The sequence below is a fragment of the Tiliqua scincoides genome, chromosome 4, assembly GCF_035046505.1.
Source record: "Tiliqua scincoides isolate rTilSci1 chromosome 4, rTilSci1.hap2, whole genome shotgun sequence".
In the NCBI taxonomy this organism is placed as follows: domain Eukaryota; kingdom Metazoa; phylum Chordata; class Lepidosauria; order Squamata; family Scincidae; genus Tiliqua; species Tiliqua scincoides.
This window is the reverse complement of record NC_089824.1, coordinates 145,498,417-145,526,028: the sequence shown is the minus strand read 5'-3', so window position 1 is coordinate 145,526,028 and position 27,612 is coordinate 145,498,417. Positions and strand designations below refer to the sequence as shown.

Here is a 27,612-nt window from a genome sequence, read left to right as displayed (position 1 = left end):
GTCAGCAGTAAACCCTTTGAAGGACATATATAGGGCTACTATGTGCATATCTCACCACATATATCTTTACAAAGCATAGTAAAAGCAGACATTTTCTCTTTGGCCAAAGCAGCATTTGGCAGAAGAGTATCATTGAGATTGTGCTCATATTTCCCATATGGTGAGGAGACCCACCCTATAAACGCCACTGCTTTTGGACATCCCATATGTGACAACTACCTCCCTGGGCATGGCACCCTGGAATGTTCATGAGAAAGACCATTTCTCTACTCTGTACATTCCGTTCTCTGAGATGCTAAGAGAAGATCTTCCTCTGCTTTCTGAACCATGCAGCTTACACTGAGATCTGACAGGTCAAAAAGTTTCTTCTCTATCCTGACCTCCTTAATATTTTCTCCTGAGTATTTTCTGTACAGAAATGTATGGCATTGGGCAGTTTAATAGGGTTGAGAGGTCTCGGGTACCAGGTTTCCCTTCATCTCCTACCAACTTGTTCTTGCCTGTAGCTAAGAGAAGGAGGAGGACCTTTCCCAGGTGTGACAACTACCTTCCTGATGCCTCTAGCAGAAGAAATTTACAAGTAAGAAAAATGGAATGCACTTATAAATGTAGGGTGGAAAGAACTGTACATTCCATCAAGAAACCTTTTTAAGAGTACCCAGAAAGATTTAAATATTTCATACTGTACACACAGTGTCACACAGTTATTGTAAAGACTAGCAGTCTTGCTTTCCTCATTGGTAGGAAAAGAATCTTGTAACGTCTTCTGAGTGTTTGATGAAGACATTCAAAAAAATCTTACAAATTCATATTCTGAGATCTTGGGGAGGAAAAACTCAATGAAATTTAACAGTTTTCCAAAAGGGGTGTACGCTTCAATTTTAGGAAAATGCAAGATCTTCCATAATGAAATTTACTGAAATTGTTTTTAAGGGGTGGGGTTGAATCTTCTCCCTAGCTTATCTGAAAGATGGTTAAAATTTCAGTATATCTGTTGAATGTCTATATAAAATAAAAATCAGTTTCTCTATGGTATGAATAGGTTGTAATGAAGCATGCTATGCCGTCATGACTAATAATTTATAATCACAGCTGTGTTCAGTAATTGTGCCTCCTCTTTCTTCTGAATTCTGCTGTGAGACCAGCAGATATATGTTCCTGCTCCGACTTTCAGCAGCTCCTTGCTTTCCATTAAATATTGTTCTGATTTCTTGAAGTGTCCTGTTCTCATCAAGAAATCTGAAGGTTCATATAGAATAGGGTTTTTTGTCTACGAAGAAGGCTAAAGAAGGATAACTATTAACTAAAACATTTTCTTTGCTTTGTTCCACCTGTAAAGGTAATTCTTTATCATAATCAGCACATGAGGGAGACCCCGCAGATTTGGGAACAGAGATTTCGGCTTTATTTGTACTGCAAGGGATTAAAGGCATCTCGGTTTGTTCTTCATAATTGGTGTCTTTAAGTTCCCGTAACAGTGAAGGATCTTTATGGATTTCTAGTGGCATTTTGCCTTCTTTATGTTTGCTGCTACCTTCATCAAGTTGATGGTTCAGAGCTTCTTGCAAATCACTCTCATTATCCACATGCACATTAGTGTTTGTTTCAAGATTGATGTTACCATCCAGATGGGTATTTTCCGTTTCAGGAGAACTGGGGACACTTGATGTATTAGAGATAATGGTCACTTTGACAAGGCTTTTGGGAAATGTTTTGAATTTGTTATTCTCCCATTCATCTCCAGTTTGCGTTTCTTCTTCTTTCACATTCACTGAGTTGTCTGTTAAATCTGGGATAAACATTTTAGTCAACTCTCTGTTGCTTTCTGTTTTTTCATCTTCCCTTTCCTGTTGCGTTTTTGTTCCATAGTCTTCTATGCCTTCAGTTATACGCAAACCGTCCGGCATTTCAAGACCTTCTTTAGTGGCTAGATGCTCATTGGCTTGAGAATTGAAAAGGGAATCACTCAAGTGAACTGGAGATTTTGTTTGGTCTGTGTTCACTTCTTCTGAATGCCTGTGTGCATTAGATAGAGAGAATGGTATTTTGTCAAAGCTACGAGGTTGTGTACTATCTAGGTTTCCTTCTACAGCTTCAAATTCTCCAGCCCTTTCATAATCTTCCAACCCATCTTTCATGGTTTGATTTTCATCCTGTCTTCTTTGTTTTTGGTTTTCTAATTGATCCAGATTCATGCTTTGCGCTGTACTCTCTGTAATTTGTTGTAGCTGCAAATGATCTTCATTCTTGGGACTTATCGACTCATTGTTTTCTCTCTGGATAAAGATTGCTGGAGGAGGATTATGATCTTGTCCCTGTACTTCTGTCATTAGAGAATCCCGATGTAAGGCCAAGACTGGAGTCTCTGTAGCATGTTCCTTAAGCTCCTTAGAATTCATTGATATGGGAATATAATTTGCTGTATTCTGTGAAATACTCTGTGAATTTTCAGATGTGGGAGCAAGAATAGAAATAGTCATCTTTGAAGTTCCATCTATCAAGTAAGAAGGACAGCTGCTGGTGCAGCCTGGAGTTTGCAAATGCTTGGTGGGTGTGAGATCCTCAGTAATTCTCTTAGAAGGACATGACTTGCATGTCACTGCTTTGTTGCCATTTTGTTCAGGCTCTTTTTCTTCAACTGGTCTGGAGTTAATCACCTCACTGCTGCCCTCCAATGTCTCTTGGGCAATCACAGAAAATTCTGATTTTGTTTTTCTTGTTCTTCTCACTGTTTCCTTTTTGGAAGCCTGAGGCATTGTCTGCTGGAGCTCAGTTAATGTGTTTTTGGGTTGACAGCATGGGTGTGGTTCAGTGTTTTCTTCAGGAAGACGTTCTTCAGGATGGACTCTTACTTTCCGAAAGGGATGTAAATTTAACTTCACAGTTAATGAGTCTTGTCTTTTAGCTTTTATTTTACACTTCGAAATTAGTTCAGTCTCTCCTTTTTCCTCAGGACCTGCAATAGTGGGAGATGTTTTCTTTACTCTACTTTTGGCTTCTGAATCACCAAGCAATCTCTTTGCCAGAGCTGAGGATAGGTTTCCTTGAATACACTCGTGCAATCGTCTGTTCTTAGGGGATCTCACCTCACTTAAGCCACTCGTTGTTACATCCACCCTCTTTACTGTCTCCAGGTCAGGTACATAAAAGCTAACACTTTTGGGCTGATATGTTCTCTTGACGGATGGTGATAATGGCATCTCGTCATCACTCATACGGCAATCTCTTGTTTGTTTGCTCTTCATTGCACTCTGCTCTTTCTCCAGCTTTAAATTTTTGCTATGGTTGTGTTTCTTTTCTGTTGAGTAGTCTTGATATTTATCAGAGTCTATGTATTTACAGATAAGGAAGTTGTCTAGCGGCGGAGAAATATTTTTTCTCCTTTCTAATGATCCACATTGATCATCCTGTTGGACTCTCTGGCTTTCTGATGTCGCCTGCACACAATGTTCCTTTGATTCTTCTGGTGTGTTGGGTGCTGATGACAAAGCTGAAATAAACTGCCTTTGCCTGTAAGACTTTACGCAGTCATCATCCTCGCGTTTGGATAGAGATCGCCGTGACTCATTTGCTAACTGCTTTCTAAGCCTCCCTTTTGCCATAACACATGCAGGCCTTGCACATCTTCCACAGAATATGTCACTTCTGATTCCTGTTGAACAGCAAGTGTTGAAACTTAGCACATGTAGAGGAGTTTTCTTACATTGACTAAACAGATGTTTGGAACACCTACACCCATGGTGCCAAAAAAAAGCCTTCCCTGCTTATGGAAAAACACAGGATAATTAGCCAACATCTCAGTCTCAGCAAAACATTTTTACATGCAAAGTACTGGTCAGTATATCTATACAGAATGACTACCTTTTTAAACATTTTAACTAGAAAGGGTTGTTTTTGCCATAAATAGCTGTACTGTCACAGCGCTCTACTGCTGCTAGAACTGTGTTTTTGCAGCTAGGGTTTATGCATTTCATATATTGATTTTGATCATGGGTTGAAGCTCCTTCTGTTCATAAAAGGAGCACTGCATAATAGAGTTTCCTCAAAAAGTAGATCTTTACCTCTCCCACTCCAAAGAATAGAAGGCGCTTTCGTTCATGTAGAAGTGTGTTAGAATTCAAGCCTATACAGATCTCCCATATTTACATTCAGTAAGGTCCAAAACAGTGCTTCCCAAACTATTTTAGCACTGGGAACTACTTTTCACAATGGCAATTTACCTTGACCCACTAGACCCCAAAAAATCTAAACAAATAATTAATAATTGAGGTCCTATGCTCCTGAGGCTGCTAGAGACCTTACATATAGTATGTATGTGTTGACATTTGCTAGACCAGGGGTGCTCACACTTTTTTGGCTCGAGAGCTTCTTTGAAACCCAGCAAGGCCCGGAGATCTACCAGAGTTTTTTTTTACAATGTTCGCGCCATCATAACATATAACATTTATGTGTACAATGTATGCTGGTGTACCTTGAGCCCCACTGAGTATAAAAGGACTTACTCCTGAGTAGACATGCCTAGGATTAGGCTGTGAGGCTGCAATCCTAGCCACACTTACCTGGGAGTAAGCCCCATTGAGTACAATGGGCCTTACTCCCGGCGTTTCCTCCCAGAGGCACCTGAAGGGGGGGGGTCGGCACTCCACGATCTACTCATTTTGCCTTGCGATCTACCAGTAGATCGTGATCCACCTATTGAGCACCCCTGTGCTAGACTATCCCTAGAAATAGAGTTCAAGGACTGTTCTCCCAAACCTTCTGGGGTACCCAGAAGGCTGAACTGGAGAGCAAGATGTACAATTAGGAACTTCCAGGCCAGAAAAAGGCTGAAATTGGGTTCACACATGATCTATGGCACACCAAATACTATAGGAAAAAAGGGAAATGTGATATTTTAGTTTGGGGGTATGAAGATTACCTCACACCACAGGTTAGTATTCCAGCCAATATTTTTTTCTGCGAACCAGGCAATGGTGCTTGCAAAGTTGTTGTTTTTAATGTTTCAAAAACTTTTTGCGACCCACCACTGGTGGGTCCTAACTCAGAGTTTGGGAAACACTGGTCCATAATAGGGAAATAAGCACCATCACTAGTAGACGTTGTTTAGTGTCAAAATATGTTAACGTCATAGGCCATTAGAAATTATGTTTCTGTCTTGTGAGACTATGAATAATTATTTTATCTGTCTTGTGACTCTGTGAGTAAGTGATAATAATTTGGATCTAGTCAGGAATTCAACCAACCTTCACATTTCATGATATCCTCATTGTAAATTGTTTCCTGACAGGTCTTTTTATTTATTTCTATATGAAGCTTGCAGGAAAATATGCATGTGTACATGTGTATGTGGTACTGAGTACCTGCCAGGAAAGTATGACCCAGGCCAGTAATATGGTTCCAGTAATAAGACTGCTGGCAAGACACCTCAGATCCACAAGGCCAAAAGGAAGGCCCCATTTTTGAAAGCCAGTGCAATCCCCTCCCCAGCCTCACCCTTGGATGGATCCTTGCCTCCTCCTTGGAAAATTCCATGGGCACATTGCTTGTACAGCACATTTCAGTCTGTGAACAAAATCCACCTCCTAGGAGCTTTCTGACTTGGGAATAACACAAGTTGTGTTGTTAGTAACACAAAAGAAGAAATCCCAGCATTAGCTGTACTCACCGACTCCATGGTCAATCAAGGAGCCATGCTAATGGAGCAACTGGCCTTCTGAGCTAGCTTCCTCACCCTCATCCATGTTCAGGAACTGTAGAAGCACCCATTTAGGACTGGGCATAAACCATCAATGGCCACTGAGTCACAAAGGAAGGTTCCTTGATAAACTCACACCACGAAAGTTCTCATAGAATGTTGTGGAAGACAATAGTATAAAAACCCTGGGTCACAGGACCCCACCTGTCTTTCATCCCTTGCTCGTCTGTCTGCCTTGTTGCCACTATGTGTGTGTGTGTGTGTGTGTGTGTGTGTGTGTGTGTGTGTGTGTGTGTGACTTGCTAGTGGTGTGTGAAGCCAGTTCCATTCCAGCCACAATCCAAAAGCCATCATTCAAGCTGGCTCCCTACCACAACTAAAGATGCTGTGCCAGTACAGTCTGGACAGTCATGATTATAGGCCACCTTGCAACGACCCCCTGGGAAAGCAGCTCTGGCTTTCTTATACTTCTTCCCTTCCTCACATCAGCTAAGGTGGCTGCCTAACTCCTGGGTTTTCTGCCTTTTCAACCCCACTTTACAGGCTGATAATTGCTGTACCGGGTGCAACCTCACCACTGACCACAAACTTTCCTTGTTTTTCTTATGTGCAGTCAAACCAGTGTCATGCTTAGTGCTTCCAACATTTCCCCTGATGTGTGTGTGTGTGAGTGTTCTAATTGGTCTAATCATGGTTTTGTTTTGATTCCCCTTCCCTATTATCTCTGTAATAGTTTGTTGCACCTTTCATCTTTGGCTTCCTCTTCATTCCTTGCCGAATTAGAGAAGATCCCAGCACACATGGTAGTTTTCATCCATGTGATATGTTAATGCCTGTTCAAAAGCATACTCAATAACCATATGTATATAGATACTTGCATAGAGACGCTGTTAGTACCTTGTAACTCTTCCATTACAGGGGCTTTTTCAGGTTGCGGTTTCAGGATGTTTATGTTATTTAGCTGAATTGTGTCTGTTTTATCTCATTTTGCTGTAGATTTGGGAGGGAATGATTCTGACTAGTTAAATGCCACCTGTTGTCTCTGTTTCTTTGCAGTAGGTGCTTATTTCCCTAATGTTCTGTGTAACGTTCTATGGAATATACACACAAACATACACATAGCTATAGAGAGATGAGTACAGTATATGTCTGTGATGCCTGGAAAAGAGGCCTCTCTGCCAGCCTTCCTCATCACCACTGCTGCTGTCACCAGAAGGGTGTCTGTAGCAGATAGGGCTAAACCCCAGAAGTGATATTGCAAGTCAGGCTCAAATTTCAGATGGAAGTTTTGGCTGAATTTGCAAACGGTCTGGGAATTCTGAACTGAGGAAATTGATTGCTGAATTCCTCCATTCCACACTTTACCACCCTAGGCATAATTGGGTGGGGGGCAGTCAGAGAGCATCTTGGAAGATGTTTGTGCCTCTGTTTGAGCTAGTATTTATATTATAGGAGCAGTATGGTTACCTCTTCCCAGTGGCTGAATCCCATGCTGTGACAGTATCCTTACGATGGGGAGAATTATAGGGGAATGGCTATTGGTGTGCTTACATTCCATACCAGGATGATTTCCCCTACCCCAGGCAATGCACATTAGCATGGGAAGTCATCCCAACCATCATGCTACGAACTCTTCATGAAAAAGAGAATCTTCAACAAACACAGAAGCAAGGTCTAGTCTCTGCTTCAAGGGAAGTAACTCACCTGGACTAAATTTTGAATGGTCCTCTAATCCTGCCGTCTGTGAGTCTTCCTCCCACTGCCCAAAGTTTTCTGGGCTTCTGACTCGCCTGTGGAAATGCTTTTGGTGCAGTACATCCGCTTCATTAGGAACCGCCATATTCCCAGAAGACTCTTGAGGATAAGACTGTAGCAGTCTACAGTTAAGGCATAAGAAATGGTCATTTTTCACCGGTTCATTCTCCTTTTGAATGCTTCTGAGTGGCATTTTTGGGCCTGTGCACTTAGACTCTGCCTTTACTGTTTCTTGATGGCTATTTTCCTGTAAAAGTGGCATTTCCCTGCCAGACCCCAACATGGACATGACCTTTATTTCATTTTCCCGAGTTAAGTGGCAGTTACAGTATCCCTTAGTGAGGTAATTTCTTGGCTCATGACCACACTGGGATTCATCTAGGGTTCTGCAACAGCAGTTTTCTGATGAGAGTTCATTTGCTTTGCTGTGTTGAAGTTTCCTGTTAAGGAGGACTAAAACTAGGCAAGTGAGACCAACACCTCCTGTGACAAATACAAGGTTTATCAAAGATAACATCAGATAAATTGAAGAGTTGCTCATTTGACATTAAACATAGAAACCAGAACGTAATAAAACAAAACAACCCATGAGATACCCCTGCTACATAAGATGATTAAAATTTTTGGGGTGGGGAACCAGGAATCCAATTAAATTCCCACACATGTCATCTATATAATTCTATCATTCTGTGCGAAGAAGCTTCCACAGCAATTATTCAAGGAGCAAATGAATTTGTAATGATTGGAGACACATCTGAGATCTCCTTAAAAGAGAAAATAGATTGAATCTTTAGATGTGTAGTTACTATATTTAAGGAACACTAAAGTCTGATGGGCGTTCTCTCTCTCAAAGGTCATTTTTCCTTCATGAAATGTCATCTGCCACCAAATGGAAGGAGATCAAATCTCCAAGAGGAAGGTTAAAGGAATTGAAAGTAAAAAGAACCAGAGTTTCATGTTTTGCTCTCATGCCTTTCAGAGACATGCGGTGTAGGAGTGGCAGGTGAGGCAGAACCATCCCATCATAGTCCATAGAAAAGCAGCATAGCTGCCCTGCCTGCTTATACCCGATGAGGCTCTCCTTACACCTGAGAAAGCAGAAAGGGTTGATTTTGTCATTTTTTTAAATGGTGGAAGATCATAGATCTCCCACTGCCCCATGTAGCCAGCTGCAAATTATGGCAGCAAGGAATTGTTTCCCTAAATTCCAGTAAATTTTTATGTAGAATGTTCCCTAATATGTAATGTCCAACCACTAGAACGGATATCTAATATTTATTTATTATTGATTAAAAAAAATTTTTATACTACCTTTCCTCAACTGGAACAGATCTACAATTATATCTACAATTTATTTTATTTTGTTATTTAAAATCCAATGATATTTTAAGTAATAATTTTATTTTATATTTGATTTTTTTTCATATTTTCATATTTGACTTCCTTATTTCAGATTTTACCAGTACAGTATATTGTATTTGACCATACTAGATCATGTGCGGTAGCCTTTACTATTTAATAATATTTGACAGTAAATATGGTATTTCATATTTGACACTTGCTGAAATGAAAACTGTCAAGAGTCAGCAATGAGTCCAAAAACCATGACTTGTAAGTAAAGTTTCACATTCCAAACCAAATTTCATATTAAAAATGGTGAAATTTTGGCAGATTTTTAATTGTGAGGAACTCTTGTTTTACTACCAGTGTAAACCAGCATGACTGAGCTTAGCTCAGCTGCCTTCTGAGAAAACTTGAGACACATCTAAATTGCAGAGATATAATGGTTTTAACTGTTATGGCTTCTCTGACGTTATTGTGGGAACCCTAAATTTTTTTAAGGGAATTCTGAATTAGGAAACCTAAGGCCACTTACAGCCCAATCCTGAGCTGCCCGCAGTGCCCAGGCTTGGTGGCTCCGAGGAGAGCTCCTGCCGAATCCTGCGCCTCCCGTGCTACGGCGGGAGGCACCTGTGGAGAAGGGGACATTCGTCCCCTTCCCCCAAGTAAGGGAAGCAGCCCTGCAATGGGGCTACTCTCTTTAGCACAAACCATAAGGTCGGCACTAAAGTAAAGGCGCTCATGTAGGGTGTGCAGCCCTGCACGAGTGCCCTGGCTCCTGCGGAGCACAGCTCTGCAGATCCGCCTCTCTCCCCCCCAAACGCCTCCCGCCTGGCCCCGCCGGCCTCCCCCCTCCCCGGAACGCCTCCCCCACGCCCCCGTCCACGCCCCCACCTTCCGTTCTGCAGCCCGGCGGTCCAGGAGACCGCCGAGCTGCGGAACCTGGGCCACCGCCTGGTGCTAGCCCACCAACGGCTGGCGTTAGGCTAGCACTGGTGGGAGCCCGGCGGTGAGCCCCACAAATGTGCCTTCTGGCACGTTTGTGACTGTGGTCTGCGGCACGAAGCCATGCCACGGACCACAGGATTGGGCTGTTACAGAGCTATACTGTCTATGTTTCCTCAGTGAGTAAGCCATAAGAATAAAAAAAAAACAAAAACCTTTACATCTGTAGTACTGACACATCCTTAAATAGACATAAAATAGCACAATGTAAGTTAAGGAAGATATAACACTTTGGGCCCAATCCTTTAGGCACATTCTGCTGATGAAACTAGCATTCTGTTAGTGAAAGGCCCTGTCGTTTGGTGCTAAAGACGCAACAATAACATGCACAACAGGATTCCTCAGCATGAATGTGCACGTCACTAGAACACCTGGCCATGACCAGAGGAGGTACATTGATGGCAGGAGTGAGCAGTGGACAGCGAGGGGGGAAAATGAAGTGTTTCAGGGATGGGACCAGGGCTGTGTGTCAGGGAGGCAGTAGATCCAGAAGCAATCACATGCACCAGATCTTATTTTCCATTTTTTGACTTATTCCATCGAACAGCTCTACTTAGATGTACATCAGCTATATAGCTGGCATAAGTCCAAGGAGATCCATAGGTTATCAGGGGACTACACAGAGCCAAAGAAAAACATTTTCCCTTACCTCTGACAGGCCTCCTTATCACCCTTCCCCCATAGTATACAGCGCACGTCTTCATGGCGGAAGGTACTTGTTCCACTACATTGAATCTGTGAAAATGACTCTGGCCTGAATGTTTTTGTTTTTTTTTTTTCCTGCAGCTTAACTATCCTGTTTCCCTCAATGTCAAGGACAAAGCATCTAGCAGTTCTCCAAAACCAGTAGGATTCTGAGGCCAAGCAAGACAAATACACTTGAGAGGAATGACAGGTGTCCCAATTGACTGAATATTCTTCCTTGATAACAAAACCTAGACCAGGGTTCCATCTCTGGGCCCCTGCACCATGTAAATGGTGTGTATTTTAATTGTATCTTTGAATGTTAGGGGATTGTTTCTTTTTCGAAATCTAATTTTTAAAACCTGAAATCCTGGGATAGTCATCTAGCCCAGAGGGAGGTCCCATATACAGCAGTGGATTGGGAAGGATGATGTGGTATATGTACCACTATTTTCCCAGGTCCTGATGTGCATTTGAAACATAGCGGTGGCAACATTGAGGCAGGATAAACATAACCACTTAATGATACTTTGTGATTATGTTACACATTATGATACTAGTTATATGACCATCAGATATTACAAGCAGGAACTGAGGATTTAAGTTCCATCCCCCTTTGATCACATGTGATGTACGAAACATGAAAAATCCTTGACTGAGACAAGATTGGAACCCCAGTTCTCTGGGATCAGACATAACGCTGTGATCCCAGTATCATACTGAGACAGAAGCTGCCACCCACATAGCAAAGTCAAATGTTCCCATATGTTAGTCCTATCGTGCTGGAGCCTTGAAAAAAGAAAAGGAACTCCCACTTTATTTGGATTGTTTCAGATATTCGGCTAGTTTGAATTAGTGCATGTGTTTCAACAACATACTGATACGTCTGTGAAGTACGTAATCCAAATGGAAGAGAAAGAAGATTTGGGGGCATTTTAACCTTGTAGGAAATTGAGCTTTTATCTCTAGCTGTTTTGATATTCCAAATCAAAGGTTACAGTGCAGTCCTGTGCAGATTTACTCAGAAGTAAATTCCACTTTATTCAGTGGGGCTTACACTTAGGAAAGGATGTCTAGTATTGCAATCTTATTGTTGCAAACAGTGCAACAATATACATATTTCTGGGAAATAAGTCCCAGTATATCTAATTGGGTTTATCCGTAAATATGTTTAGGACTGCAGTCTTAGAAAAGTAACTGATTCTGCTTGGCTCCAGAAGAGAAATATCACTTATCAATTCATCCAGCAGCCTCACAATCTTGTTTTCATCCTGGCAGTCTCTCTTCTACTTACAACCTGTGCCTAACACTTCTTAGCTTGTGAAATGAAATGAGATCACTGCCTGAGGTGGTATCGCTTCAGGCTGTGGTATACCTTCGGGCAAGACTTTTGACTCCAAAATATATTCTTACATGTTTCTGTTCAAGGACAGGGAGTTGTCTATTGTTGGCTGAACAAAATTCAGGTTGTATCAAAGAAATAATTGATTCACCATTCAAAATTGAAAATTATACATGAATGGGGGGAGGGACGGCAACAACGCTAAATAGACTTGTGAGAGTTCATTCCAGTATATGCTGGAGGTAGATGTGTGCAAACTGTTTAAACACTGATCACATAAGTGCAGCGTAATGTGTGGACAGTGAACTCATGGGACATTACCTGCCTGCTTCCAGGCAGTGAGAATTTGCATCTAAAAATAAAAAAGTGCAACCAACCTCTCTGCTGAAGTATCTGTCTGCCACAAGTTCTTTTGGATGTACTGGATATGCCCAAATACCTTTTGGACATACTGGACCTCACACTGTACTTCTAGGTTGGTTTGCATGGGGGCTTTTTGTGCTATCAGGTGTCAGGTTTTTTTTTAACACTAAAGCTTCAATACTATTCATCCTTTCCTGAGAGTTGGCCTGATTGAGCAGACATGCAGAGGGTTGGGCTGCTTATCGCAAGATTAGGAATGGAGCAGGCCTCTGAAAATGTAAAGTTACAGCATGAATTGTGCTTTCCATCCCGCTTACTATATGGTAGGAGTGCCCAAACCCCGGCCCGGGGGCCGCTTGCAGCCCTCGGGGACTCCCAATCCGGCCTGCAGAGAGCCCCCGCCTCTGGCCTTCGGAAGACTTGCTGGAACCCGCGCTGGCCTGATGCAACTGCTCTCAGCAAGAGTGCACCTCTCATGTGAACTGTCGAACGAGAGCTTCCTCCACTGCTTGCTGTTTCATGTCTGTGATGCAGCAGTGGTAGCGAATGAAAGGCCAGCCTTGCTTTGTGCAAGGTCTTTTATAGGCCCTGAGCTATTGCCAGACCTTCATTCATTCCTATAAGTTCCATCTCTAATATATTCACTTATGTAAACTGATGTAAATTTATTCAAATTTGAAAAGTAAATTAATGCTTTTTTTCCCGACCCCTGACACAGTGTCAGAGAGATGATGTGGCCCTCCTGCCGAAAAGTTTGGACACCCCTGCTATATGGAATAGCAGGGAACAACACAGACATTGTCAAAGCTGCCAAGTACCTTATAGGAACTGGATACACTCATTTGGCCAAACTGTATTTACTAAGAACTGTTCCCAACTGTGATGGTCTCTATGGTAGTTAATGCACAAAGGATCCTACTTAGGGACAAATGCTGAAAGTGTTGATTCTCAGCTCCCTTCTGGCCCTAAGAGTCTATGATTCCTTACTTGTTATTATAGATATTGCAAAAAGCACACACATTTTTTTAAAAGGTAAGCTTAGAATGCAGCAGATGACAAACATGATAAAGGAGATATTACCTAGAAAGGAAAAGACAGCTACCAGTGCAATATCTCTTCCATACTTCTTCCGCTTGTTTTTTAAATTACCAGGAGGGTGTTTAAGTGCAGACTTACAGTTGACCTCTGTGAGATCAAGCAGATTGATCACTGTTGGGTTTTCAGAAGCCCTGCAGCTCATGTTATCAGCATTTCTGAGTGTCCTGGATGAAGAATTCATATAATTTCTTAGGAAGGAGGCGAGGTCGTAAAGTTTGCATGTACAATTCCACCAATTTTGGTCTAAACTTAGAAGGCTTAATTGAGTGAGTGGGGAAAATGTGTCAGGAATAAGGGCCAGCCTGTTTCGAGAAAGGTTGATTTCCACCAGCTGCGTGAGGCCTTGGAAGGCTTTCTTTTCAATGGAACTTATGAAATTGTTTGATAAATCCAGGGTCCTGAGGTTGCCAAGGTTTGCCATTTCAAAGCTGTCCCTTGTGATGCTGGTGAGCTGATTCCCATTTAACTGGAGTCTGATAAGATCCTTCATGTTCCTGAACCAGGTACCATGAATGCTGTTCAGAACATTGTTGCTTAGCACCAGTACTTGCACTGTTTGAAGTTCATGAAATGTGCTGTATGTGATGGAAGAGCTGGATATTTGATTCTGATCCAGAAGTAAAGTCTTCAGTGTTCTAAGTCCAAGGAAAGCATCATCTCTAATTGTTGCAATTCCATTGCTGCTGAGTCTTAGTAAAGTGGCATTAAACAGGAAGGATAGGTTAAATCCTTCAACTGAAGTGATACTTCCATCAGTCACAATCAGAGCTTTTGTGGAAGCAGGAGCAGCTGTATGAACAGAATAGAAACACAGTACTGTAGTGGTACACATATTCTTGCAATTCAAATCATCTGACTTGATGCTAACTCATATTTAAAGGAGTTATATGACTAAAGTCTTTTTTTATTCATTTATTTTTTTAAAAATCCTATTCTGGTTTACAAAATTAAGTCTAGCAGCATTTTTGAAATAATTTCAGACTTAGGGCTTAACTCTATCCAACTTTTCAGCACCAATGCAGCTGCAAAGCAGCCCTATGGGCACAAAAGTTGCCTTATGGTGAGGAGGCCTCTGTAATTGCCCCCTCTCCAGGATGCAGTGCATGCCCCATTGGCATGGCTGCATCAGTGCTGGAAAGTTGGATAGGTCTGGGCTCTTAGCCATCTGATATTGTTTTAATCAAATACATGTAGAGCTAGGGAGGTCCATATGAGTGATAGATGGTACTTGTGAGCTGGGGGAAAAAAAAAAAAGGAACCTAGCCTGCTTATAGAGGGAAACTAAATGCACCCATGCCGTTTTTGAGCCCATATTCCCTTTTCCTAAGTGCCTGGGAGAAAATTTTGGGATTGTGTGACCTGAAAATCAACACATTCCATTTCCAGGACGTGAAAGTCAATACGATGCAGTCCAACAGGTCAGTGAAATGACCTATTCCTAAAATCAAACAATCCATGCTCTCTTACCAACATCTGAGCTCCTTCCTAATAACTCTGGGGTCACAAATCTTCAACTCATACCAACCATGATAACATGAGACAGAAGAAACCTATGATACCAAGATGTTGATCGTAATGTAACCTACCACACGTCTTTGTGTGATAGAATTATATATCACACCTTTTTACTGCTAGGTGATTCCGCAATTTTTATTCCATGAACTGGTTGTTTCAGGCAGTTGCATGGAACTCATGATTGTCAATAGTTTTGCGCTGCATGCCTAATATTATCGGTAAAGCCATAAGGCACATAATTATTTCAAAAATTCCAGATGGAACTGCATTGTGAGGGTCCCACATTCATCCTGAATTGGGAAATTTTTTTATTTTTTTATTTTAAGAATTAGGCCATGTTTGATACTAAGAAAGGCAAGGCTCTTCTCTCTTCTCATTTAAATATTCTAGGCATCTCTTGGTTTATGCTATCTATTATAAGATGATTCGGGTTAAGTTTATAATCTCTGGCGTTCCTTGTGATCGTTCATTCCAGCTATGGAACGTAAGCCTTCACTTTTGTAGTGTTCCTAAAATGGATAAAATGCTATTAGTTTTCAAGGAGTTGGAAATCATAGCTCTCCACAGAGGTACATTAACATCACAACCCTGTTTTTAGAACATCCAGGATTCACCCTACAATTGGAAAGTACAGATGGAACAGATCAACCTGAAACGACCAGAATCTAATAGTAATTCATCCAGGCCAGACAAATATAATGGAAACAGTAAATAAGTTTCCTTAACTGGAGAGGTATCACATGTTATGCCAACTCTTTGACCTGCCTCTCTCAACTGAATACCATAATCAGTCTCCCTAGTCTGCTTGGATTGAGTCACTGCCATCTTGCCCTCTTCCGGTCCTAGGCTCATTCAGTCACAGGCTTAAATTCATCAAAAGTTTTATACAACGCTCACCAGAATATTAATTTTTTTGGGTACTGTGCTCTGACATGACATATTTGTTCTAGAAACAGAAAACCATCTGTTCCACTAGTTGTCAAAACTGATGCATTGCTTATTACAATCCTTTTTTGCTGATATATTTGAGATGATTTTTTTTTCCCCATTCTAATGGAAGTGAGAAAGCACCAGCACTAATCCAAGCATGGGGCAGGCAAGCAATGTACAAGCTTCCCACATGCTGCTCAGCGACCTGCCTCTACCCTGACCTGATGCACCCCTGCTATTCCCAGAAAGGGCCTCCCTTGAGTAGCGACTGTCATTTGAGCTACCTCACCAATTTACTGATGCTAATGTTTATCTGTACAGGGAGGTCATTTGTTGTTTTCTTTTTACAATATGGATTTTTTTGCTTCCAGCAAATGTAATAAACTTGGCATGGGGTCTGTTCTCTCATTGATGCCTTGGAGGGGTTCCCATGGGACTCTCATTAATGCATTTGAGAACAGCCCCCTGCTGTGATATGTATCGCTTTTAATCAAGTCTTCTGTATGATCAAGATTAGCCTAGTCTTTGTGGCATATTATTCAGTTGCACAAATGACTGCTGGAGGACTACTCTGCTGCCATTAGTAGAGGAGCAATTTTTGAAAGGTGAAAGTTGGTGCTATTATGTGTCATTGCAGTGGTACTCAAACTGGTGGGTCATGACCCATCAGTTTGTGTAAAGGTTCGCCCGTCCCTTTAAAGGGTGGGAGAAGAGGAGAGGTAGCAACTGATCCTCAGGATCATGTCGCTAAGGGGAGAGGGGGGTGCTTTTACTCATTTAGGGGTGCAGAGAACTCCACGCAGCCCTCTGCAGGGGTCCCCAAGACTTGGAATGTTGAGAAAAAAGTGAGCGCAAACCACTTCCAGTTTGCAAATGCAGCCAGGAGGTGATTTGCGCTCACTTTTTCTCAACATTTCAAGCCTCGTGGAGCCCTGCAGAAGGCTGCACAGGGTTCCCCACACCCCCTTTACCCCTTTTAGAGATGCAATCCTGGAGATTGCGTCACTGCCCTCACCCTTCCCCTGCAAAGACTTACTTTGGGAGTAAATTTCCCAAAAAGTTTGAGAATCACTGCTATTGTGACCGTTGAACAGGGTGCACATTCACCAAGTTGGCAGCTCCCCTATGCTAAAGCGTACTTGCTGATTGGCTCCAGATTGTCAGCCCCAGACTTTCCTTTCAGCAGCTCTTTCAACAGTAGGAAGCTGATGATTGCCTAGTTAACCATGCAGTGCCTAGTTAACTGTACAGTATGCAGCCAGTATACTGTCAGTGTCCAGTGGGGTCTAAAGCAAACTCTGTGGCCACATAAGCCAATGAAGAAGCAGCAGCTGTGGGTGGATGGGAGGGCTTTTTCGAGTGCAAGGATAGTACGTGCTGGAGTTCTGTCTGCCGAGCCAAGCCTCCTCCTACTGCTTGTCACATTGCATTGCTGGTCTTACTACCAGGTGGTGGGGGACTGGGAATCCCTTATCCAGAGCCCATCTCAAGTACCACTGGTGGTACGGGTACCGCTGATTGAGAAACACTGGTTTAGTATCTTCTTCCACAGAGAAGAAACTCAGACTCACAAGTCAATCCCTGAACAATTCTTATAAAAGGCCAACAGGGGTCATGTTGGCTTCCCACGAGAATGGACTCTTCCTAGGCTGACTAGCTGCAGTTTCCCTTCTAGGCAAGGTTCAGGGTTTTCTTTGGAGCAGTCAATAAATAATAACTGTTCTGATCAAATGTCATAGTTCTAGATCCTATACCTTCTTCATGTTTATTTCATTCAGTTCTACCAAGGGCTATCAAATCATGTTCCTGCAAAGGCTGATATAGTTATGAAAATCTATAACAGCCTAATGTGAGAATTGGTGCAAAATAAGGACTAGAAGTTTAACAGCACAATCCTAACCTGCCCTGGAGCAGGCAGGCCAGGGGGCCTGCCTGCGCTGCATCCAAGGCAGGATTGAGGCTGAAAGTGGCTTAGCCCAGGACAAGGGGAATGTCCTACCTGCCTCCCACTTCCTGGCCCCCTCCTCCCTGGCCCCACCTCCCACTCCCTGCCCTCCTACCCACCTGGGATCGCCCACCACCTGCCCTCCCCACCCCAAAACACCTCACTCCCCCCTCCTTCCCACCCTCCCCAGACCTCTGTGTTGGCCGAGCTTGGCCGACACAACTCACCCTGTTGCTGAGGCCCACACTGGCACAGGAGGCTGGCGCAAGTCCATGCCCCAGCCTAACCCCACTTATGACAGCACAAAAGTGCTTTATGGCACTTTTGCAACAACAATGGGCCAGCGTAAGGGACTTGGGTTAGCCCTGGGCGCCCTCTGGATTGCGCACTAACTTATTTAAATGTTTCCCATGAATGCCCAGGAATTCTTTCTAGAAATCTGTCACCTTTTTGTAGCAATCTTGATCCTCCGAGGCATCAAGAAAATAAATCATGAGAAGTATTAGGGTTTACATGTTTGTGACCGCTTAAAATAACGTGGTCTAGAATCGTTTCAACATTATTTGGACCACTTTGACACACAATCTTGAATGAGAACTCATGGGTGCTGAACAGCAAGCAAAGAAATGTTGACATTATTCCCTGGAAACCTCTGACTTTCACACAGCTTTCAATTACAATGTGGTTTAATTAAATTGGCATCAATTCTTCCATGTAGAACAGTTTCAAAGTCAGGGAACTCATCGTACAAAGTAGAAGCTTAATTTGTATTGATTTTGATTAGAGCTTAAAATTATTGGGCCCTTACCATCCTCACAGCCAAATTAGCCTTGCATTAAGAGCTGAAGCAGACACAATGTAAGGCATGGGTAAATGTTTGCCCATAAAAGCATTGCCCATCACATGTAAATATATTTACCATATAAATTGATGTACTCATACATAAGGTTGTTAGCATACCAATGGCACGGCTGTCCAGACCACTGATTGCTGGCTTGCTATCTCTACATAGAAATGGGTTGACTCATGGTGTGTTTATACATGATTGGGCATGTGTGGAGCATTTACACAGGCAAATGCTTTAGTAGTAGCTGCCATCATGTCTGTTTAAATACCACTTGGTGTTTGGTCCACCACTTGGTCCACCACTTGTGGAAAGCAGATATTTTGATCATGCTTGAGAATGTTGATTTTTGTTTCTTTGCATGCCAGGCCTTTCTAATGAACCATTAACCCAGCCCACATGTGTACACGCTTGATCCCTGTTGCGTATATGCAGCTTTGGGCAGAAGTGGTTTAAACTTACACAGATTCCATCCTGAAGCAACTTGTGTGTTCTCACATAACTATGTTTTGTTTGACTGGATTGGCTGTGCCAGTGGTTTTTAAACATTTTTGAATGGCGCTGAAAATGGCTGCCACAGAGCCAAAAATGGCTGCCGTGTATCCTAAATGTTCATCCCATTTTCGGTGCCGCAGCAGCTCTGCACACCAAGCAGCTTAGGATTGGGCTGTATGCTAGTAAATTAAAAGTTTAGAATAAGTATAAGTTTAAAAATTTATTTAAAATAAAGAAGAACCCTTCTAACCCTCCCAAGTAGTTGCTGATAAATTTTTTAAAAATTCCTCCAAAATCCCAAAGGCTGCAGTCCTATCCACACTTCCCCAGGAGTAAGCCCCATTGACCATCATGGTTAATAGCATATCCTTAGTAGCCTGTTAAAAAGTACAGGTGTGTAACATTCCTCCAAATGCAGACGCGTACCATGGTAGCATCGTCAAATATATTAAAAATAAAATATTGAAATGAATGGGGACCCACCTGAAATTGGCTCACATTGTAAGTAAGCAATCAGTCAACAACATCTGTCCAGAAATTCTGCCTTGGTTCATAGGGTCACTGATAAGCCAGTTTCATGTGTCCCCATTCAGCCAGAATTCTTTCATAGGTAACTGCCCACGAAATTCCTCTGGGGAGTCAACTTATAGATGTGAAGTGTTCAGTTAGAACTAAAAAAATAAAATATCTAGAACAATATATAAAATTTCTCCTCAGGATTTTTATCCCACCTTTCTCCCACTGACTCACCCACCCACACATCTAAGAGAGAGAGAGATAGAGAGATCTCAGGGATGTGCAGTGTGGGGGTGGCAGCTGAGACACAACTCCCTCATCATTGTCTGTGGAAAAGCACCACAGCTGTCCTGCCTGCTTACACGTGAGGAAGCTCTCCTTACTCTCCTTTTCCAGCGCTGATATGAAAGTCAAGGGGATGCATTATCCAGAAGAGAAAAATGGTTGTGCTAAGTTCAAAAAAAGCCTTCCCCACTGTTGCCTTTGGAGGAAGGGAGTGGGTGGTGACAGGATTGGGTGGATTGGGTCCCAGGAGGGGGACGGGATCAATGGTGGTCCCCAGCCTCATACTTTACTTGTTTGTTAGGGTCATGGCACAAAAAAGGTTGAAGATCACTGGCATTGCAATGGACTGATCTGCTTTCTTCATGATTTTGGTTTTCAAGGTTGAACATGGTCTTGAATCATCCGTTTTGATCCTGTTGATGGCATTTAGCCATATGCTTAAAGTCGAGGCTGTACTTCAAAGTGTTTCTTACAAAAAGACACCTCCATTAACTACTTCGCTGTGGGCGTAAGGGAGCATAGAAAAGATTATCAAAGATTTCCTGAAGTTACTGAATTTACATTCAACATCAGATTTGAACTAAATCTCTAATTATTTGTCTTTTTTCATATGCAGAATAGAAATTGCATGGCTAACTAGCCAATGGAAAGCATTATTCAGTCTATAGATCATTAGCCATTATTTTAACAACTATTAGGCTAAGATTTTTCTGCTGACAGCAGTAAGCAAATTTTATTTTTCTAAGAATCGGTGTGTAAGTTACACTCTACTTTAAATTTGTTAATCAGGTGTCTTATTAAATTGTTGACTTAAGCAGGCAATACATAATGAACACAGCTACTGTATCTTGTTAGCATTTCCACAGCTCATTTGGCACCAAGAAGGGGGGAAAGCACATTCTTTCAGAATTATAATGCATTTTATGGTACTAATCTGTATTATTGGTACATCGCTTAATCTTGCTAATGCTGAAAGATTCCTTGGCAGGGTTATAAGGCAATTGATAGCTCATTCAGGCAGCGGACAGCTTGAACTTTGCACAAAATGTGGACAAAACTTATTAAAATGATCTATTTTGTTTTTCTTAAAGCGTTTGGCTGAGTGAAATGACTCTGTTCTTGGTAACAAAGGTTTTCAATTACCTCTGAAGGCCTTGGAATAGTTTGGATAAGGCCTCTAGGCAAAGAGAAATGAAACAATGCTATCACTCTTCAGTCAAAATGTGAAAGGGTAGCTTTCTGAAAGTTTACCTCTCAGCAGCAGGCACCAGAAGCAGTCGATACAATTACAGCTGTGCTGGGTGAGCTTACAGTATAGAATAAATATCAGTTCTCTTAAAGTGTCTTACTTGGTTACCTAGTAGATATGTTAATCCTTGACACAGAGTAATGTCTTCGGAGCATACCACACATGAAGAGGGGCATGATGCTATTAACTGAATCATCATAGCAAGCACAATGAGCAATGCACCTAAAAGGGGAGGGGAAAAAAACAAAGAAAGCATATTGGCACTCACATTTTTATTATGATGACTTAACTGCAATTCAGCAATGAAGTACATTAGGCGGTAATCAATTTAGCTTTTAAAAGAATTAGACTTTTAAAAAAGTCTGATCTAGGGAGGAAAAAAGCCTGCAATTTTCCATTTTTCTTCCTTTTTTAAGAATAATACATGAAAAAAACACAACAGATGTAAGAAGGTAGGGTTAGATTTGGGAAAGACACCAAGCAGGTTTCTAATTCCGAGAGCTTTTAATTAACAATGAATTTGAAGCACACTCATCTCAGCTAACTATTAGACTCTATCCATTTATTGAGCAATGAAGCAAAGCACATTTGCAAATCAAAAATGGCTCATTTTTTTACTAGAAAAAAAAGCTTGAGGAGCTGAAAACATTCAGTATCTAGCTGAAATATCTTGAAACATAAACTGAGATTCCAGCAAGGTAAATGAGTCAAGCAAAAAATGGAAAAAATATTGGAAAAATATTGAAAAATATTGAAAAATATTGAAACATGTAAAAATATTATTTATTATAATATTAGGTAGGGGGACATCTGGTCTAAATTCATAGCATAATGGAAGTTACAGTCTAATCCTGCAGCATTATTTTGGGGGAGCAGTCCCAGAGACCTCCTCAAGGCCTCCCCTGATAGGTCTACTTGGATCTATGCCAGCTCTTGGATCTATGCGCAACTCTCAGTTGGCAAGATAAAACCCAGGAAGGGATATAGGACAGTGGTTCTCAAACTCTCTGGGAGTTCAAGAAAAGCTGGTAAGTGTTGGCAAGGGCAGGGAGCGGGGATGTGTCCCGGCAGCAGCACAGCAATCAAGTGCCATGAAGACCCAGGGGCTTGTCTTCCTACTTGGGGGGCGGGGGGCGGACCTCAGAAAGGGTCCAAGAGGACTACAACCTCCTCTGCAGGTCTCCCCCAAGCATCTTATCACTCTAATCTGCAGTTCAGAGCACACTTCCAGTTTTTGCATGAAAACCAGAAGTCTGTTCCGACCTACTAATTGGAGCAATAAGAAGCTTGGGGGAGACCCGCACAGGGGGCTGCAGGCATCCCACTGAAGTTTGCAGACCATCCCAGATATGGAGAAAAACCCCTGAGTCCCCATGAAAGCACAATTGCTGTGATGTTGCCAGGGCACCCATTTCTGGGTCACTCCCTTTAAAGGGGAATGGCCCTTTTATTTCCTATAGTGGGTCATGACCCACCACTTTGAGCACCACTGAGATTGGATATTAGCAGAGCCACTGCCACTGCTAACCACCCCCCTCCCACTTGGCAGGGTCTTTGGTACTGGAATTGGTGCTCTGTGATTAGTTGCCAAATGGAGCTATGCTCTATTGTAGAAAAGTGGATGGGGCAGAGGGTGGTGGGAAGTGCAGTTTTGTGTTCTTTGTCCCTTTCCCACTGTTCCTCATGGGGTTACTGCTACCTATACTGTCATTGGTATACCATTTTTCTGGCATTAGGGACATATCATCTGAAGGGGGGTCATGATATGTTTTACATTGACTCATCCTTATCCTTCCTACTTCACTCCCCAATCTCCTCTCTGTTTTGGCCTCTCTGCCAGCAGAGTTGTGCGGGTGTCTGAGTGATGTCCAAGCTACATCAGCGCAGCATTTTTCCAGCATTGCACCAATGTCTGTTACCGCAGGCAGATGTCTCTGCCAGAGGGGCTCTTGTTGCACTGGCATATGTAGGGATAGGCTGGCATATCTTGAGGAGAGGATTGGGCCTTTAGTCTTGTGACAAGCTTAAGAATACAAAACAAGCATGGTGATAATTCACAATTCGAAAGCACAGCGCCATAGCAATGTGAAGTTGTAATGTGATTGTGTCTATAATGTGATAAAAATCCATTGTCCTTATACAGTCACATTTTCTGAATATTGTACAACTGTGTTAATAGTGGCTCTTCCATGATTGGACTTGATACACTCTTCTTATAGGCATACTGTTCTAAGAAAGTTAGCAGGGCTAGCCCATCCATGAGGTAAACTGAAGCGGTTGCCTCAGAGAGCACCCATCTTTGCCTAATTCCTCCTGTGCTCCTTCTTCTCTCCCTGGATTGAAAAAAGGAAGAAGAGGACAGAGAGGAAGGGAAATGTGGAGAGAAATGTGGAGGGGACAAGAGTGCTGAACTAGAGTACTGGAGAGGGAAGCGTATTGGCTGGCACATCATTTGATAAGGAGGGCAGCATTTGAAATGCCACTTCAGGCTTGGGCTAGCTCCTAAGGCCAGTTTGGGCACAAGCCTAACCAGGTCTACTCAGAAGTAAATCCTATTTTGTTCAATGGGGCTTACTCTCAGGAAAGTGTGGTTAGGATTGCAGCCTACACTTTCACTTTCTTTGGGAGAGTCATTCTCTAAAATTTTAAATTATAGTTTCATTGTTCTGTGTTCATTGTTGTTAGGGGGCTTTTCAGAGTCTGATGAGATAAGAGAAAGGACCAGAAAATGAAGTTGTAAGAAAATGTACAACAGAGCTCCCCTTTTCATTTGTGAATGCCAACCATTATTTGTAGTATGTTTTAGAAATTGTGATTGATCGTCAAAAATAAATAATAATTTTTTTTTCCTGACAGCACCCAAACATACTTATTTTAAACTATCCTCATGTTGTTATTGTATTTTTTAGGGACGACCTGAATTTTCTGAAGTGGTCTCTAAATTAGAAGAATGTCTATGCAACATTGAGGTAACAAAATGACCTGCTAAAGTTAAGGAATATGAATGCCTAGTTCTAAAAAAATGTGAAGACTGGCCAATTCACTGAAAATTGGATGTTTTCAAGATGAACCACCAAGTTCCTATTGCTGAATTGTCCCACTATAACCTAAACTATTAGATATGAAGTACAGCAAACATCATAGAACCTGAGGTCAGAGGTCCTCATTAATCCTCATTAATCCTGCAGACCATCATTACTCACATATATTTTGGGCCTGTAAATTCTACCAGCATCACTAGGTCCTACCCCCTGGGATCAATTCTCCTGATTATTATAGTGCCTTGTCCTTCCTTCACCAGCTGCCCTACTGTCCCTCCCTCTTGCCTTTGTGCAAAGAACTTTGGGACTAGTTGTTCTTGAGAAAGCATGTCTTGTAAGGAAGCACAGATCTTTCTGTCTTGCTGACTACAAATCCTAATTTAACTGCTGCACAAGCACTTTTCCTGGCCTGGGACAGGGACTCAATATTCTCCTTTTCTAACAAAGCTTCTGATTGGGTCCAGCAAATCTCACAAGATCTGTAGAATCTTATTGCAGGGAAATAAGTTTCCACAGATATCTCAAGAGGATTTACAATCTTCTATCAAATTTTTCCGCTCAAAGGTAGTGTTGCAGCCTGGACTGGGCCCCCTTGGATCTCCACGCTCCAGTAAAGTATACTCCCCCCCCCCAACGTGGGTTCTGCTCATCTCTTCTTTCCTTCAGACATATCTGTTTATCAAAAAACTATAATGGGAATGGATGTACAGACCACAGGCAACAAAATCTCTCTGATACTACCTACAACAGCATGAAAAAACAAAACCCTATCACATCTCCATACCCTATAACTGAACAAAGGATTGAACTGAAGAATCTCAGATCCAAAGACAAACTGATCAACTGTACCACAATTTGAGAGGGGTCATTGTTCAATTGCATATAGTTCTGCTTTGCATGGTATCTCCACTATAAAAGGGAACCTGAATAGGACCTCTGTCTCATACTGTAGAGAGCCCCTGCCAAACACAGCGAACAGTGCTAAACTGGATGGCTCAATGGTCTGACTCAGTGTACAGCAGCTTGATATGCTCAAAGGGCTCCCATTGTGAAATGGTCCATGTGCACCTCATACTTAGCTGTATGTCAGCATACATGTCGCTGTCATATCAGACAGCAGTCTAGAAACATATCTCTCCATCTCCCTCCCATATTGGCAGAAAGACAAATGACACAGAAAAACAGGTAGCTTAAACCATGGCATTTGTTTCATATGGTTCCTAAGCAGAGCTTTCCCATCTACAATAAGAGCAACCAGCCATATCGCTTATTCCACAAAATGAGTTTTCTTTCTTCTAACCCTCCTAATTTGAAATAGTGCAAAGGGTATATGTCTGCATTGAGGTTACAGTGTTATAGGCAATTAGAATGTGCAAGAATAGTTTTGCAAGAGCTGAACCCCCAGATCACTGCACTTCTTGCCTAAATAAGCTTAATTAACATAAAGTGATTAACATAAGTTAATTGCCATTAACAAGACAGACTTAACTACTTACTAGGGCTCATACATATAGCTTTCAGTCTCCTATTTTAGTTTTAAGACATGGTTGTATATAGTGTCCTAATGTGTCTCGTTTCAGTGTATCTTAAAGAACACAATGGGAGCAAACCTAGATATTCGAATTCCTAAATTCATTAAATTAGCTGTACTTCTCTGAATTCATTGAGGGCCCAATCCTATCCAACTTTCCAGCACCGGTGCAAATGTTCCCTTACCTTGAGGAGCCTTCTGTGACTGCCTCCCCATCACTGAATGCAGTGCTTACCTCATTGGTATTGTTGCACCAGCACTAGAAAATTGGATAGGATTTGGCCCTGGATTAGCGGTACCTTTCACCCATCCATGTGCACTAGCAAAGCAGTACAGGTTGAGCATCTCCTACATCTCTGAAATAGTTGGAACTAGAAGTATTTTGGATTTTTTAAAATTTTGGAATATTTGCATATACATAATAAAATATTTTGGGTGTGGGTCCCAAGTCAAAACACGAAATTCATTTATGTTTCACAACCACTTTTTACACAGTAATTTTATACCATATTCTTAATATGCTTGTGCATGCAACAAAGTTTGTGTACACTGAACCATCAGAAAGCAAGGGTGTCACTATTTTGGATTTTGGAGCATTTCGGATTTTGGATGTTTGGATTAGGGATGCTCAACCTGTATTTCTGCTGGAAGGTAGTTACATGGTGGGTGGGGGGCAGGGACTGGGAATATTTTCAAATGTTGGTAATACAACAGCCAATTCCTAATTTCTAAAGATGGGTTCTGATTTTATTTCTCTGACCTGGAAGCTGCTGCAATGCTATTCCTTCCTGCACTGCTGCAGTAATATCACAGACAATGTGAGATTAGACCATATTATAGCAAAGTCTCATCTTCTGCCTGGACCTTCTCACATTTCCTTGATGATGCAGGATGAAGTAACACAACAGCAGTTCCAAGGTCCAAGGGGTGGTGAGGAGAGAGCTTGTTACCCCTGGCCTGCACTGCAAGCCCACTACCATGAGGAAAACATTGAGGCTACATTGTGGATCACTTCAAGGATGTATCCAGATATAGAGTGATTTGCTGAGCCAAGTGAAAGTCGTGCTAGAACAGGAGAAGCAAAATTCTGAAGACAAACAAGCTGCCCTATTCAGGAGGAGACTCCCTCCTGAATAGAGAGAGAGTGAGAGTGAAAACACTTGTACAGGAATCTCTGGAAGTCAAACTGGATTTGCTGCCTTTCCATCTTTCCTTTTTAAAAAAATTGCAAGTAACAGAGGACCATTGCAATCTTTTCCTTTGCCTGTGGGGGACTCACTCAGGGTCCCAGGGCTCAATAGCTCATGCAGAAGCAGATAAATTTGCAGACAACAGTAATATCTGCAACAGCAAAAGACAGTAATATCTGGTTTGACCATAGGACTTGCAGTTTTTTTTTCTCACTATCTATATCAGCCATTTTCAACCACTGTGCCGTGGCATACTAGTGTGCCGCAAGTGGTCCACAGGTGTGCCATAGGAAGTTGGGGGAAGATCATTTATTAGTAGGGCCAATGGGGATGTGAACACCCCCCACTGCCAGTATGATGTGCCTTGTCAAAAACCTGATGGTGTGCCTTGATAATATTAGTGCCTTGTCAGTGTGCCACGAGATGAAAAAGGTTGAAAATCTCTTATCTAGATTGTGATATGATCTCAAAAGCTACAAGTCCCAGAATTCCATTTTCTGCCAGCATTCCCTATGCCAAGCCAGAAGAGCCAATAGTGGTAGCATCTGAGTGGTAACAAGAGGGAGAAACATGTACCATAATAATTAGGGACACTGAAATTCCAGGAATAGTGGAAGTTAGTGTAGTTGATAGGATTTAGAGGTTTAAGAAGATATGCATGTTAAATGAGTCAGTTCTCTTCTGGCCCAATCCTATCCAACTTTCCAGCACCAAACCGGCTGCAATGCAGCCACCAGGTAAGGGAACAAACATTCCCTTACCTTGAGGAGGTCTCTGTCCCACCACCA

At 42.1% G+C, this 27,612-nt stretch overlaps 2 protein-coding genes across 2 annotated transcripts in view; one reads left to right on the top strand and one right to left on the bottom strand.

Annotated features, from left to right (window-relative positions):
- TNNI3K (TNNI3 interacting kinase) overlaps nucleotides 1-27,612 on the top strand; it is a 204,810-nt gene that overhangs the window by 154,280 nt on the left and 22,918 nt on the right. Inside the window, exon 23 of the mRNA XM_066623520.1 lies at nucleotides 23,972-24,031. Within this exon, the coding sequence (XP_066479617.1) occupies nucleotides 23,972-24,031 (60 nt within the window). The remainder of the gene's footprint in view (nucleotides 1-23,971; nucleotides 24,032-27,612) is intronic.
- LRRC53 (leucine rich repeat containing 53) lies at nucleotides 1,248-21,258 on the bottom strand. The gene is made up of 4 exons (XM_066623006.1): nucleotides 21,171-21,258; nucleotides 13,266-14,072; nucleotides 7,400-7,933; nucleotides 1,248-3,652 (listed from the first exon to the last, which is right to left on the bottom strand). Exons 1-4 carry the CDS (start codon nucleotides 21,256-21,258, stop codon nucleotides 1,248-1,250), a joined length of 3,834 nt encoding a protein of 1,277 aa, XP_066479103.1.

Coding starts and splice junctions, on each gene's coding strand:
- LRRC53 (XM_066623006.1), bottom strand. CDS start 21,258: ATGATTCAGTTAATAGCATCATGCCCCTCTTCATGTGTGGTATGCTCC. Junction 14,073..21,170: donor AGGATTAACATATCTACTAG/GTAACCAAGTAA, acceptor CTGTTCATACAG/CTGCTCCTGCTTCCACAAAA. Junction 7,934..13,265: donor AGCTGTCTTTTCCTTTCTAG/GTAATATCTCCT, acceptor TATTTGTCACAG/GAGGTGTTGGTCTCACTTGC.